The sequence below is a fragment of the Marmota flaviventris genome, chromosome 2 (assembly GCF_047511675.1).
Source record: "Marmota flaviventris isolate mMarFla1 chromosome 2, mMarFla1.hap1, whole genome shotgun sequence".
Taxonomy (NCBI): domain Eukaryota; kingdom Metazoa; phylum Chordata; class Mammalia; order Rodentia; family Sciuridae; genus Marmota; species Marmota flaviventris.
Genome location: NC_092499.1, coordinates 142,700,454 through 142,712,251, shown reverse-complemented (window position 1 = coordinate 142,712,251; position 11,798 = coordinate 142,700,454). Strand labels below are relative to the sequence as shown.

Here is an 11,798-nt window from a genome sequence, read left to right as displayed (position 1 = left end):
AGGCAGGAAGGACAGCCAGCCTCCTGGCTGTGCTTGCCCAGGTGGAAAAAGATGAGGAGAGAGGGAAGGCGATGTCCCCTGGAGCTCCTGCCACCACACAGCCAAAGCATTTTGGCAGCACAAGACTAGCTCTATAGCGGTACATGTGTGGATGGTCCTGGGGCCTCTAGTCTTTTTTTGGAAAGAACCTGTCTATGAGGTTCTCCAAAGTGCTCTGGCCCTCTAACTCTCCTGCAGACAGAGGGCACTGGCCTGCTGGACAGATCTCATAGCCAACTCTAGGATTTGACATCTGGGATCACCTTGGGACTTACCATGGAACATTCTGGAATCTAAGGCCTTGGCTAACCCAAGGCCTTGGCTGGTAATTCTACCTGCTCCCCGGGGCACTGTAAACTTTAGAAATTAAATGTTCTTCTAGGGCCTTTGAGAACCTCAAGACAAAAGGCTCTGGAGACGTGTAAATTATGATACTAATTATTTCCACTGCTCATGAGGAGGTTGAACCACTCAGTTCCCACCGAGGCCATTAGAGAGCTTGCCTTCTTAAATATTCATTTTATAATGCAAATCCCAAACTTTAGGCTTCAAGCAACAACAAGAACAAAGAGGACAAAAGCAGAGATGTATGGAGGCTGTCCTGGTTTCGGGCTGGAGTGTCTGTGTGTGGGTTAATGGCTTGGGTATCCTCCCCCACTTCCATTTGTTTCCCATCAGCCATTCTTTGCCATTGATTAATTATGTCCAGTCTCATATGCTTGGGCGCAGATCTTGATTACTTTCCTTAACTCTCTTCACCTTCAAGATAATGGTTTTTTACTTATCTTTCAAATATGTTTTAAAACACTGTTATTTATCAGGCGAGGGAATACATCTAACAAATCAAGCTGACTAATGCTTCTCTACGTGTGACCTGTGATTCTAGCCCCTAAATTATTGGCATGGAGCCCAGATTTCTGCAGGAGATTATGTCCAGCATTTGACTTTGGGTTTTCATAAAAACAAAAGTCTTAAATGAGAATCTTAGCAAGAGGAAAAAAAAAGGATTTTGCAAAATTCCACCATCATTGCCTCTGTGGGGAGAAGAAGGTGGTGGGTGTGGGGTGGACATTGGAACCTTTCCCTGCAGAGTTGAAAACCTCCTCCAAAAACCTCATGAGGAGCTCTGTGAGGGTGAGTATGACCATTAGGATGCGATAGTGGCAAGAAAGTGACATTGATACAGCCAGTCTGGCTGCAGGGGCCCTGCAGAGCGCAGGATGCAGACAGTAAATAAAGAGAGTGGCTGCAGAGACACGGGGCTGGAGGCTTCACATTCTTTCAGGTCTTATATTCTGGGGTTCTGTGAGGCCCCCAGAAAGGCAATCATATATATTTTAAAAAGGATGACATTTATCTTGACAGTGCCCTTTCAAATTTTTTGTTGTGTCTCCCCTGGTGGCACAAGGGACATACAGTTTCTCGTGTGACATTCTAAGAGGGTGAGATGGAGGCTAACCTAGAAGGTAAAAATCCCATGGTGTCCTTCTTGGCAGACCTCAGTTGCTTCAAAAAACACCCAACACAATGACCACATTTTGGACACTCTTCCTCCTTATTCTGAGGTGGAGCACGCCCTTGGAAGAAGTTCTCAATTTTTCACAAGCATGATTTAGAGCACTCTACCTCTTTAGGGTCATCTGCCTGCTCCACCTGAGGTTCTTGGTGGTTCTTGCTTAGCCAGAATATTGACTGTCCATCGTGTCTCCTTTAGCCTTCTCTCCATAGCTGTGGAGGCCTGTCGGGGACATGTATGTCACCCACAGCTTGTCCGTTGGGCAATCAAACTCTAAGTTCATGAAGTATGGCCCTCAGCTCTGCTGTGGCCTCTGCTTGGCTTCTTTGTGCTCCTTTGCCCAGCTAAATTCTCTAACCGCTCCTCCGTGAACAGCACGGCTTTAGACTGGGTCAAACTGTCCTCTCTGGGTCTTGGCTACCCAGAATCCACATATCCTAGAGGTCCAGGCAGCTGACAATAGGTGGCTCTCCATTCATCCACGAGCCCAAAGATCCTCCCAACTGAGGAGGCAGGTTGTCATTCAAAGTCATGGGACCGGCTTCTTTGCATGTCAAGTCTTTCCGCCCCCAAAGATGGACTGAGTTTCAATCTGGTTCAGGTGGGTTCTCCACACCTTCTTCCTGTGGCTTATCTGCCTAATGCTAGATGAACACCACACAGTTATAAATACTCAGGTCAATATATATATGCAGGTACAGATATATATATTCTGGTCACTGTTTTACACTTTAACAAAGGAAACCACTAGCCTGCTTGTTCTATTGTTTGTGCCACCCGACTCCCATCTGCCTGTGGTGTAGCTGGCAGGAAATGTGAGCCACTGAGTCTCACGGGGTGCCCACCTTACGTGGCCCCGTCACACCGGCCGACAGTCAGTTTCAATGCCCCCTGCTCGTGCAGGTTCTTGAGGGCCTTGAATTCCAAGGGCATGGTGTGGGGGCTGGCCTGGGAGGTGTAGCCATATTTGAGGCTGTCATAGTAGTGGTACTTGACGGGGTTCTGGTTCTGATCCAGTGGAAAGGGCCAGAAGCCGTAGAGGTAGATCTGATTGCAGAAACGTGTGGCCAGAGTATACATCAAGAGGCCGGTGGTGGGTCTTTTGATGTGGACTTTGTTGGTCAGCCAGTATCTGAGAAAAAAAAAGTAAAAAAAAAAAGAAGTGTTAAAGAAATGTGTTTGCCCAAAGGTCAAATATTTTCTCTGATATGTGGAAGCTACCCACAATAAAGGGTGGGGGAGAAAAGAAATTCAGTGGAGTCGACAAAGGAGAAGGAAGGGAAGGGAGGGGTGGGGTGGGAAAAGGAAAGACAGTGGAATGAATCGGACAGAACTTTCCTGTGTACATATATGAATACACCACAGTGAATCTCACCATCATGTACATCCACAAGAAATTAATTAAAAAAATAGGTAGATTGCAGAACCATCAATAGAGGGAAAGGAGTGGTGGTGAGGAGAAGAGGGGAAAGAGAGGTACTAGGGTCAGTATACAAGGTATAGTCCATGCTTGTATAATTATGTCAAAATATATTCTATTGTCGCATAACTAAAAATAACCAATTAAAAAAAAAAAGAAAGAAATGTGAGCTTGTGAATCGTCTATTCCAGGAAGAGGGAAAATTTTATCCTGCCCAGAAGCCTGCCTCCTGTCACTCTAGAGACCAATCAAGTGATGGATCTCCAGTGGCCTTCTTAGGGGGCTGACACTCACCATTGATCAAGCAACTGAACTGGGTGCTTCACACCCATGATTTTATGGTATCATAAAACAAGTGTGTCCTTAGTGCAGATGCAAAAAATGGGTCTCAGAGATTAAAAGTAGCTTGCCCAAGGTCACACAGGCTTGAACTCAGGCCTGCCCACAGCTGAAAAGAAGATTGGCAACCTTTTTTCTATAAAGGATCAGATGATAAATACCGAACAGGCGGGAGGAGGGAGGTCCGAAACTCGACAGTTCTGTCACCCACTGTCTGGGTGCCTCTGGGCCATCATTTCTCCTTGCTGGTCCTCGTGTTTCCCACTGATGTAATGACATGGTGCAGTCCCCATACCTCCAAGGCAACCTCTGGGTTCCAACATTCCAAGACAATCTAGAAGTTTCTCAAGAAGTGGGAAAACACCCATTCTGTCTGTCTTCATCCTCTGTTTCTAGTTAAAGCTTCCATCCACCCTGGGCTGAAACTCTGCGAAAGCAATGCTCACACCCTGGTGGGAAGACTTTTTTGACCACAGATTCCTGAACACCTTGTCCCTGGACCAGATGTGGTCCACGTTTTTCTGTCCTCAAACAACCTCCATGGGACTCCATCCCACAGTCTCCCATCTGCATCTGTAAGAAACATCTGTTCTTCAACCAAAGCAAAGGCCAATGCAGCTTCTGATGACAGTGCAGCCCAGAGATGTGCGTAGTTTATAATCAAATGCTCCAATGAAATTCTTGCCAGAAGTGAAGGTGTGTTTGTCAAGAAACATTTACATATTCTAAAAGATGAAACCATTTTGTATTATTCACAGTATTTTTAGTTAAAGTGTTGGGGTGGATGGGGAGGGGCACTTTTCTCAGAAGTCCAAATTACCCCCCCCTTTTTTTTCAAAATGTTTTTTTCTCTGCAGTTCAGAAAAGGGAGATCCCAAAACATTCCAGTGTTAATCTTAAATCTTTTTTTTGTTTTGTTTTGTTTAATTTTTTTAGAGGAAGCTAGCCATCTTTGAATCAGATGAAGTTTAGGATTCCTAATAATCCACATAATACTAGGTTAAATAAAATGCACTTTGAGGATTCCCACATTCACACTCACCCCTTCAACTCAACAGTGGGAGCCTCCTAGGTGACTACTTAGACAACTATGGTTGTTACACAATCCTGTCACTTGGAGACCACTTTCTTGTACTTCCTTTTATTTTATCTTAAGCCAAGAACTCCCTGAATTTTCCAGCAGGGAATCAGATGGAAGGAGTCTTTGTCCTGTTCTCTGCCTTTGTCCTTCCATCTAATTCCCTGCTGGAATCTAGTAACTGTAAACACAATGCAATCGGAATAGAACAGGAGTGAGTGTTTGTGGGCAGATCGCAGACCTCGTCATTTCTTCCCTGAACCAATGAGAAGTTACTATGGAGGCAGCCCACCACTGCCATGTACCCTCTGCTAGTAGTCCTCTGAGTATTTCTCTCTGAAACTTCTCCCTTATCCAGGAGTAATGCAAGTATCAGAGCATAAACACAATCTCTGTAATAACTAGCCCCCTCCCACTCCAGTGTCACCTCACCCCACACTGTACCCACCTTCCCAGCATGATGGCACAGCTCCCCAAGACACTATGCTATAGCAACTCCTCCTCTCAAGAATCACATTGAGACTCCTTTGTTCTTTTTCCCTGGTTTCTGGGCTGTACTAAGTGTGTCCCTCTGGCACCTGCTGTCACTTGTGTACTAGTCTCTTCTTGGGGCAGTGGTCTCATGGGGCTGCAGTGTGCATGTGTGCTTGTGTGCTTTTCTTGTTGTGCTGTGAACTCCTGGCAGGTTCACTCACTTACTGTCTCTGTGTTAAGGGGCCCATGGTAGCTGAAGAAGTGAACGGTCATTTGGAGATTTCTCCTGGCTCCCCCCCCTGTCCAGGAGGATGGACAAGCCAAGCTCCCAGGTCATGCGTGGTGTTGGGTTGATGGGGCATCTGGTATCATCTGGCCCAACGTCAGATAAGAGAACTTTCCCAGGACCCTGAGGTTGGGGAACTTCTGACCAGGTGGAGAATGGTGCATTCCCAAAGAATTCCCATAATGTTAGAAGAACTGATTGTAGAAGGTGGGTGTTTTCAGATGTCTGCATTGCGAGCAGATTTTTGTATAACTGCCCCACAGAGCAACTCAGCTCTGAGCTCTACAGAAGTTTTTAAATTCCTGGTTTGAAAGGTCCACTTCATGCCCACTTCTCCCTCTCCAAACCTTCTTAACTGTACTTCATGGTGACTCCCCTCCTTCCCTGCCACCCTCCTGAGGTCTGCTCCTACTTCAGTGCCATCTCTCAGCATCTTACCCAGCACTTCACAGGGTATGTACACCACAGACAGAGGCTCCAGGCAGTACATAAGAACTGATTCCCAATTCATATTCCTTCTCCTTTGTGATTCAGTCCCCACAGATACATGGGTAGCCAGGAACATAGCTGGTCTAATGGGATGGTGCTGGGAGAGCCCCATGTGGTCATCTGCTTAATCACCAGCTAACAATCAGGAGCTGCCATGCTAGCTCTGGGATGCTGGATGCTGAGGCTGGCGCATACTGAATAAGGAGCCCTTCCTTAAGCCACCTCAGCACTCTATGCTCGGTGGGCTAAGTTGAGCTTGGGAGAACCCTGGGGAACAAAGGCAGGGGAATATAATGAAGAGGATTCCAGAAGAGCAGCAGCTGATGTTTGGATCCTCCCATACATCCTGGCAAAGAGCTCTTCCACCTTGCCTTACACACATCCAGTGATGGGGAGCTCACCCCTCCTAAGCTAGTCTATTGGATTTTCAGATCAAATGCCAAGGATCTCAACTTGGGCTGCACTGGATCACCTGAAGCTTTGTTGGATGCCTGGATCCCACTTCCAGGTGTAGTCTGAACACTGGGATTTTTGCAGTCTTCCATAGAAATTCGAACGTGCAGCGGTAGCTAAGAATTCCTGCTCTGATTGGCTTCTTTCAGTTCACATAGGAAAAGGCAGGCACTCTGGGTGAGTCAGCCAGATAAGATATAGGCTTCCTAATCTCTGCTTCTTGGGTATTTTTCTTGTCATGTCATACCCCCATGGGATAGGGGGAGTGGTCAGGGTTGGGGTAAGTTGGCTGCAGATGCAGCTCATGCCATCCAGTGACAGGTGAGCCACCAGTGGTGTCCCCACATGAACACTCACAGAGGTTTGCTCTCTGAGCACATTTGAAAGCTAACACCAGACAAATGCCATACACTAGGGATTTGTGGTTTGTTTACTTTCTGATAGTGGGGTCTTGGCAGGGAAAGGCTTTCAGAAATGAATTTCTTTTTTGGGTCATCAACACTATATTCAGGAAGGGGAAGAGAAAAATTTAATCAGTGATAAAACATCCAAGTGGCTCACAGGTGAATCTGAGGTGACACAGATGTGTACTGGCTCTCCCCTGGATTCCTTTCCTGACATGTCCTTTTGGTGAACTCTCTCCTATCCCCCCACCAAACTAAGCACATGCCTCCCATCTTCCTGAAAATATCCCCTTTGTTCCACCCTCTATTCCTCGGCTCATACTGTTTGTTAATTACCCCTACCTGATTACCAGGACCTTTATTTCTGCTTCTCTTACTGTGCTTAATAACCTGGGCTGATAGTTCATTACCACATGGGTTGTGGTCTCCTATGTGAAAATACTGTGATCTTCCTCAGAGTAGGGACCATAGGATTCAAATACATCCCACCCAGTGCATGCTCCTTCCAAAACCCTGTGGCAGAGACAGAAGCACCTGACAAATCCTCCCTCATCTCCTCTCTGCGTTGTCTCCCAGCTGAGCTGGGAGCATGGTCAATACAGCAATAACTGAGCTGGGGTCACGTGGTCTGTTCTGGCTTGAGGCTGTGACAAGAGCAGGTTCTCCCACTTTGTCTTCCCCTGACCTGGAGAACTTTAAAGCCTTCTGCTAAGATGAGATGGCTTAAGAAGGATGAATCCTAGATCCTTGAATCGCCGATCAAAACAGAGCCCCTGACAATTCACATCACACTTGGCGAGGGTGAGAAATAGACGGCTGTTGGGCTGAACCACTGGGGTTTCAGGGTTTGCTATTGTAGCCTAGCCTAGAATTGATTATCCTGAGTTCTGTTGGACTCAGCAAATATTTGAATCAAATGGAATTGGAAAGACACAGAAAAGAAAAAGGAAGCTAGTAGTGCATGCAGTTTTTAACTGTGACCAGCGGGGAGAGGAATAGAATGTCCAACCCCTCAGATCTGGTTCCACCCAGCATCACTAACTGGGAAAGATTTTTAGAGCAAAGGAGGTTCCAGAGTGAATCAAGAGCTCAGTGGCTGTCAGGAGAGGGACCCACTTATTTCTTATTCTGCCTCCATGGGTAAACAAGAACTCCTGAGCGATGTCTGACAGGGACACAGGGGTGCCATTTAATGAGCAACTTGTAATAGAAGCTGACTGAGTTATACAGGAACAAATCACTCTCGATTTCTTTTCTCTCTCCTCAGTCACTCTGGCCAATTTAGAGACTGTTTGTGTGGCTGACTTGTAGACTATTTCTTTCCTTAGGATAACAGCTGGGTGTTAAAACACAAACTAATTAATTTTGCCTTCCCAAATGAGGTTAGCTGGGTGCATCCGGAATGCTGTATTGACAATGCACCTTTAATATTCCAGTCTTGAGATTTTAATTAGAAGGCAAAGTAATCTCAAAGAAGGCAGTAATTATTTTTCAAATTGGCCACCCCAATTGCTGTGACGATTAAGCGCTGTATTTTATGAGCATGGACAGCAATCAATGAGGATTGCCAAAACTATCTCCAGAGCACATTCATCCATCTCCCTGGATTCCTGGGCTCAGTATGTGGTGAGAACAGAGGCTACCATTGTTGGAGAAAGGGACCAAGAGGACTTTCTCCAAAAAGTTGAGAACACTGTGAGACAGAGCTTAGATATCCTTAAGGAACGGGAATCTCACACAAGGTCACTCAGAGATACTTTGTGTCAGCTCAGCAGCTTTCTCTCCTGTCTTCTGCCTCAGCAGCCTCAGGTTAGGGGCTCCATGATCTATTGCAATCCTATTCTTGGGAGCATTACTGAGGGCTCTGATGTGCTTTGGAATATCTCAGGGTGAATCTACCCAATTTTATAGTGATGGAGAGCTGCAGCTTTATGTCTTAGAATTTGGGGTTCTTGTGGAGAGGTAGTGAAGCCATGGGGAGAATGGAGATTGATCTCTGGTCCCCAGGTGTCCAGGCTCACATGCCAATGCTCTCGCTCAAGTACACCAGTTAATCTCAGATATGACCATGCCACCCAAAGTTCCACAATGACTCCAGGAGTTTACAAGATAAAATTCAATGACATCAGCCAGGCTGGGGATGTCCTCAAGATCTGGGTCTGCAAATCTCTCCCACCACCTGGTATGCACTGTCCCCAGTGCCCACAGAACTCGCTGGGTTATTCCAGGTTATTCCCCTGAGCTCTGGCTAGCAGTTCTTTACATGGTCTCAGCGGTGGGAAGCTAGAAGCTACAGGAAGCTCTGGGTCATCCCCGAAGGGTTTTTGTCCTGTATTCCCCATTCAAAGCATTCATCATGCCACACTCTAATTCATTGCTTGCCTGTCTTTCCTTTCCTACACTTTAAAATTCTGTAAGAACGTGGACTGACGACCTGTTTTTGTATAACCTTAGATCCTGCATAGGGCATGCATGAAGTGGGTGCTTTGCAGATCTTTAATGAAGCAATGAATGAAAACTGGCAAGCAGAGGCTGGAGGTTCACTCTGGAGGCAGAGCTAGGAATGGTGAGCAGGCCCAGCTTCATTCTCCACCCTTCTAGGCAGCCACCGGAGCTGCACATGTGAAGGGCAGGCAGACACCATCCAGACAGCAAGTTTGCTAAAAAAGAGGAAGAATACATGGTGCTGGTTATTCTAGGGGTTTCCTGCTGCTACTGGGTGGGTGCCTCAGTTGCTCATGCCCATGTATCACCGCTGGTCCTTGAGGCAGATGACCTTGGGACCATTTGTTGGGAGCTTAAACTTCTTGGCTGAATTCTGGAGTTTAAATTGACGCCACTACAAACAAACAAATTATAGTTGGCCTTATTCATAATCTAAGGGATCCAATTTCAAATGACGATCAGAGTCTGTTCACTAGATTGGCAACGTTAACAAATGTTGATATTGCATTTTGGAGAGGTGACAGAAAAACAGGTATTTTCAATGATCGTAGATGAAAGTGCAAATTGGTACCTATCTCTATAAGGGCAATTTGGCAATGTCTATAATAATCAACAATTCCTGTATCCATCTCTACTTTTAAAAAAGGCACTTCTGAAGAGTGATCCTAGAGAGGTATGTATGTCTGAGGTACCATCAAAAGAGTGAATGATGTAACCTTGATTACAAGAGCAAAAGACTGGAAGCATCGTTAGCATCTTCATGGCTTCTGCTTATGCAAACCTCAATCTGGACACATGCTGGACTGCTAGGCTGTTGCGTAGCACAGTGGGGTGGTGTATGTTGAACATGGAGTAATTTGCAGAATTTAGCAACGTCCAGTGTAAAACATATTCCCTTATGTGCTAAAAGGGATATTTCTGGAAGGGTACACACAGAGAAAACTGGCTTCACAGGTTGCATCTGTGAAGGGAGACCACCTAACCAGACTATTAGGGGTTGAATCATATCTCTGCCACTGGTAGAAATCCTAACTCTGAGAGGTATGGGGGGAAACTGGCTTTTTGACTTTAAATCCTTTTAAACAATTTGGGTTTTTCTGTGCATTGCTATTCAAATACACAATACACATCCATTAAAAATAAACAAATGCCAGTAGCTGTCTGTGCCTTTACACTCTTGACACTGCTCCAGTTCTTCTCCATGGAACATGTTTCCAGAAAGGCGAAACTAGTTCCCCTTACTCCCTGTCCAACAGAGCAGACTGGATCCAGCAAGAAGGCACCAGCCTTAGGATACCCTCTCTGGACGGTGAGGGGCATGCCTGGAGGGAGCCCTGCCAGCCCATGCTGGTCTCTTCCTTTACTCTTTGCCCCTTGCTTATTCTCTCCCTGGGCCTGCTCTCTGGCCCTCAAGTTTCTGCTTCCATTGACAGGCAGCAGAGCCTGCTCTACAGCTCTGTCCTCTCCAGGCCTAGCAGGAGGCAAGCTGAAATTGTGCCATCCTAAGGCAGAGGCTCAGCACTCCTGGTGCCCAATAAGGCACCAATTCACAGGCCTTGTGTGCCCCAGGCCAGCAGGCTGCTGCCCTGCCAGAGGGGCGGCCCTTTCTGTGGGTTGCATCCTCCCTCCTTGTTGTAATTAAATTACAGGCATTCACTACCAGCTGCTGACCGGTTTTCCACTTCCTGTGCCATTCTCAATTACCTTGCTGTCCTTCCCCTCTGTTGCTCTCCTGCCTTGCCAACAGCCAGCCAGAGCACTGGGCCACTCTGCAGGCCAGGGGCCCCCTGGGAGAGCTGCTCAGGGTAGAGCCCACTAAGGCACCGAGGCTGAGCACGGCCAGCTGCCAGGCTTTGCTCCATGATCTCCATCTTGTAAGTGTCCTGGGAGGCTGAGACCTTCCTGGCACAGATGTGTTGAATCAAAGCAGCCTGGAATAAGAAGGGAGACCACCTAACCAGACTGTTAAGGGTTGAATTATATCTCTGCCACTGGTAGAAATCCTAACTCCCAGCATCTCAGAATGTAAGCTTAGACATGGTGTCTTCACAGAGGTAGTCAAGTTAAAATTAGATGGACCTAAGGGTGTGCCTTAACCCAAACTGACTGATACCTCTATTAATGGGGAAGTTTGGTGACAGTTGGGTAAACAGGGAGAATGCCATGCGAACAGGAAGATGGCCATCTACAGGCTATGGGACAAATCTGGGACAGATCCTTCCCTTAGGGCACTCTAAAGGGACGAACGCTGTGGATCCCTTAATTTTGAGTTTCCAGTTTCCAGAACTGTGAGACAAAATGTGCCTGCACTTTAAGCACCCGGTCTGGTACTTTGCTAGGCAGCCCTAGCTCTCTCCATATGACTTGTATTTCCCTCTCCACAGCCCCGGTAAGGGGGATTCACTCCTGCCTGAGCATCTCTAAGGATGCTAAATTCATCACCTGTAAGAGAGACCAAAGCTTGTCTCAGAAGATCTTATGTGTTGGAATATTCTCTTCAATGTGCAGGCAGAATCTGGCGTCCTCTCCCAAGTCTATTTCTACACCTGGAGATTCACAAGCCGAATCTATGAATCCTTCAAGAACAGAAATTGTGTTTTTTTGATTTTTGTATTTCCCCAGCACAGAACACCTTGGAGTCCTTAGATACCTAAGGAGTATTTGCTAAATGAAGGAAAATGGCTCTGATGTTCCTTAGAGACTTCGTCTCTCCTCAAATCTTTCAACTTTTCAATTTCTCTATTACTGTGGTTCCTTTCCAGCCTGGTACCCAAAAGTAAATGTGATTCTCCAAGTGGGATCTGACCAGGCAGAATAACACAAGAGCTCCTAACCTCCCTGACTCTCAAAGATGT

General features: G+C 46.4%; 1 protein-coding gene across 2 annotated transcripts in view; it reads right to left on the bottom strand.

The window, feature by feature from the left end:
• Positions 1 to 2,401: 2,401 nt before the first annotated feature.
• The window catches only part of St8sia2 (ST8 alpha-N-acetyl-neuraminide alpha-2,8-sialyltransferase 2), a 66,336-nt gene continuing 56,939 nt past the window's right edge, over positions 2,402 to 11,798 (bottom strand). For both annotated transcript variants that reach the window (XM_027922074.2, XM_027922080.2), the window contains one exon: positions 2,402 to 2,687. In XM_027922074.2, coding sequence (XP_027777875.1) covers positions 2,402 to 2,687 — 286 coding nt within the window. The remainder of the gene's footprint in view (positions 2,688 to 11,798) is intronic.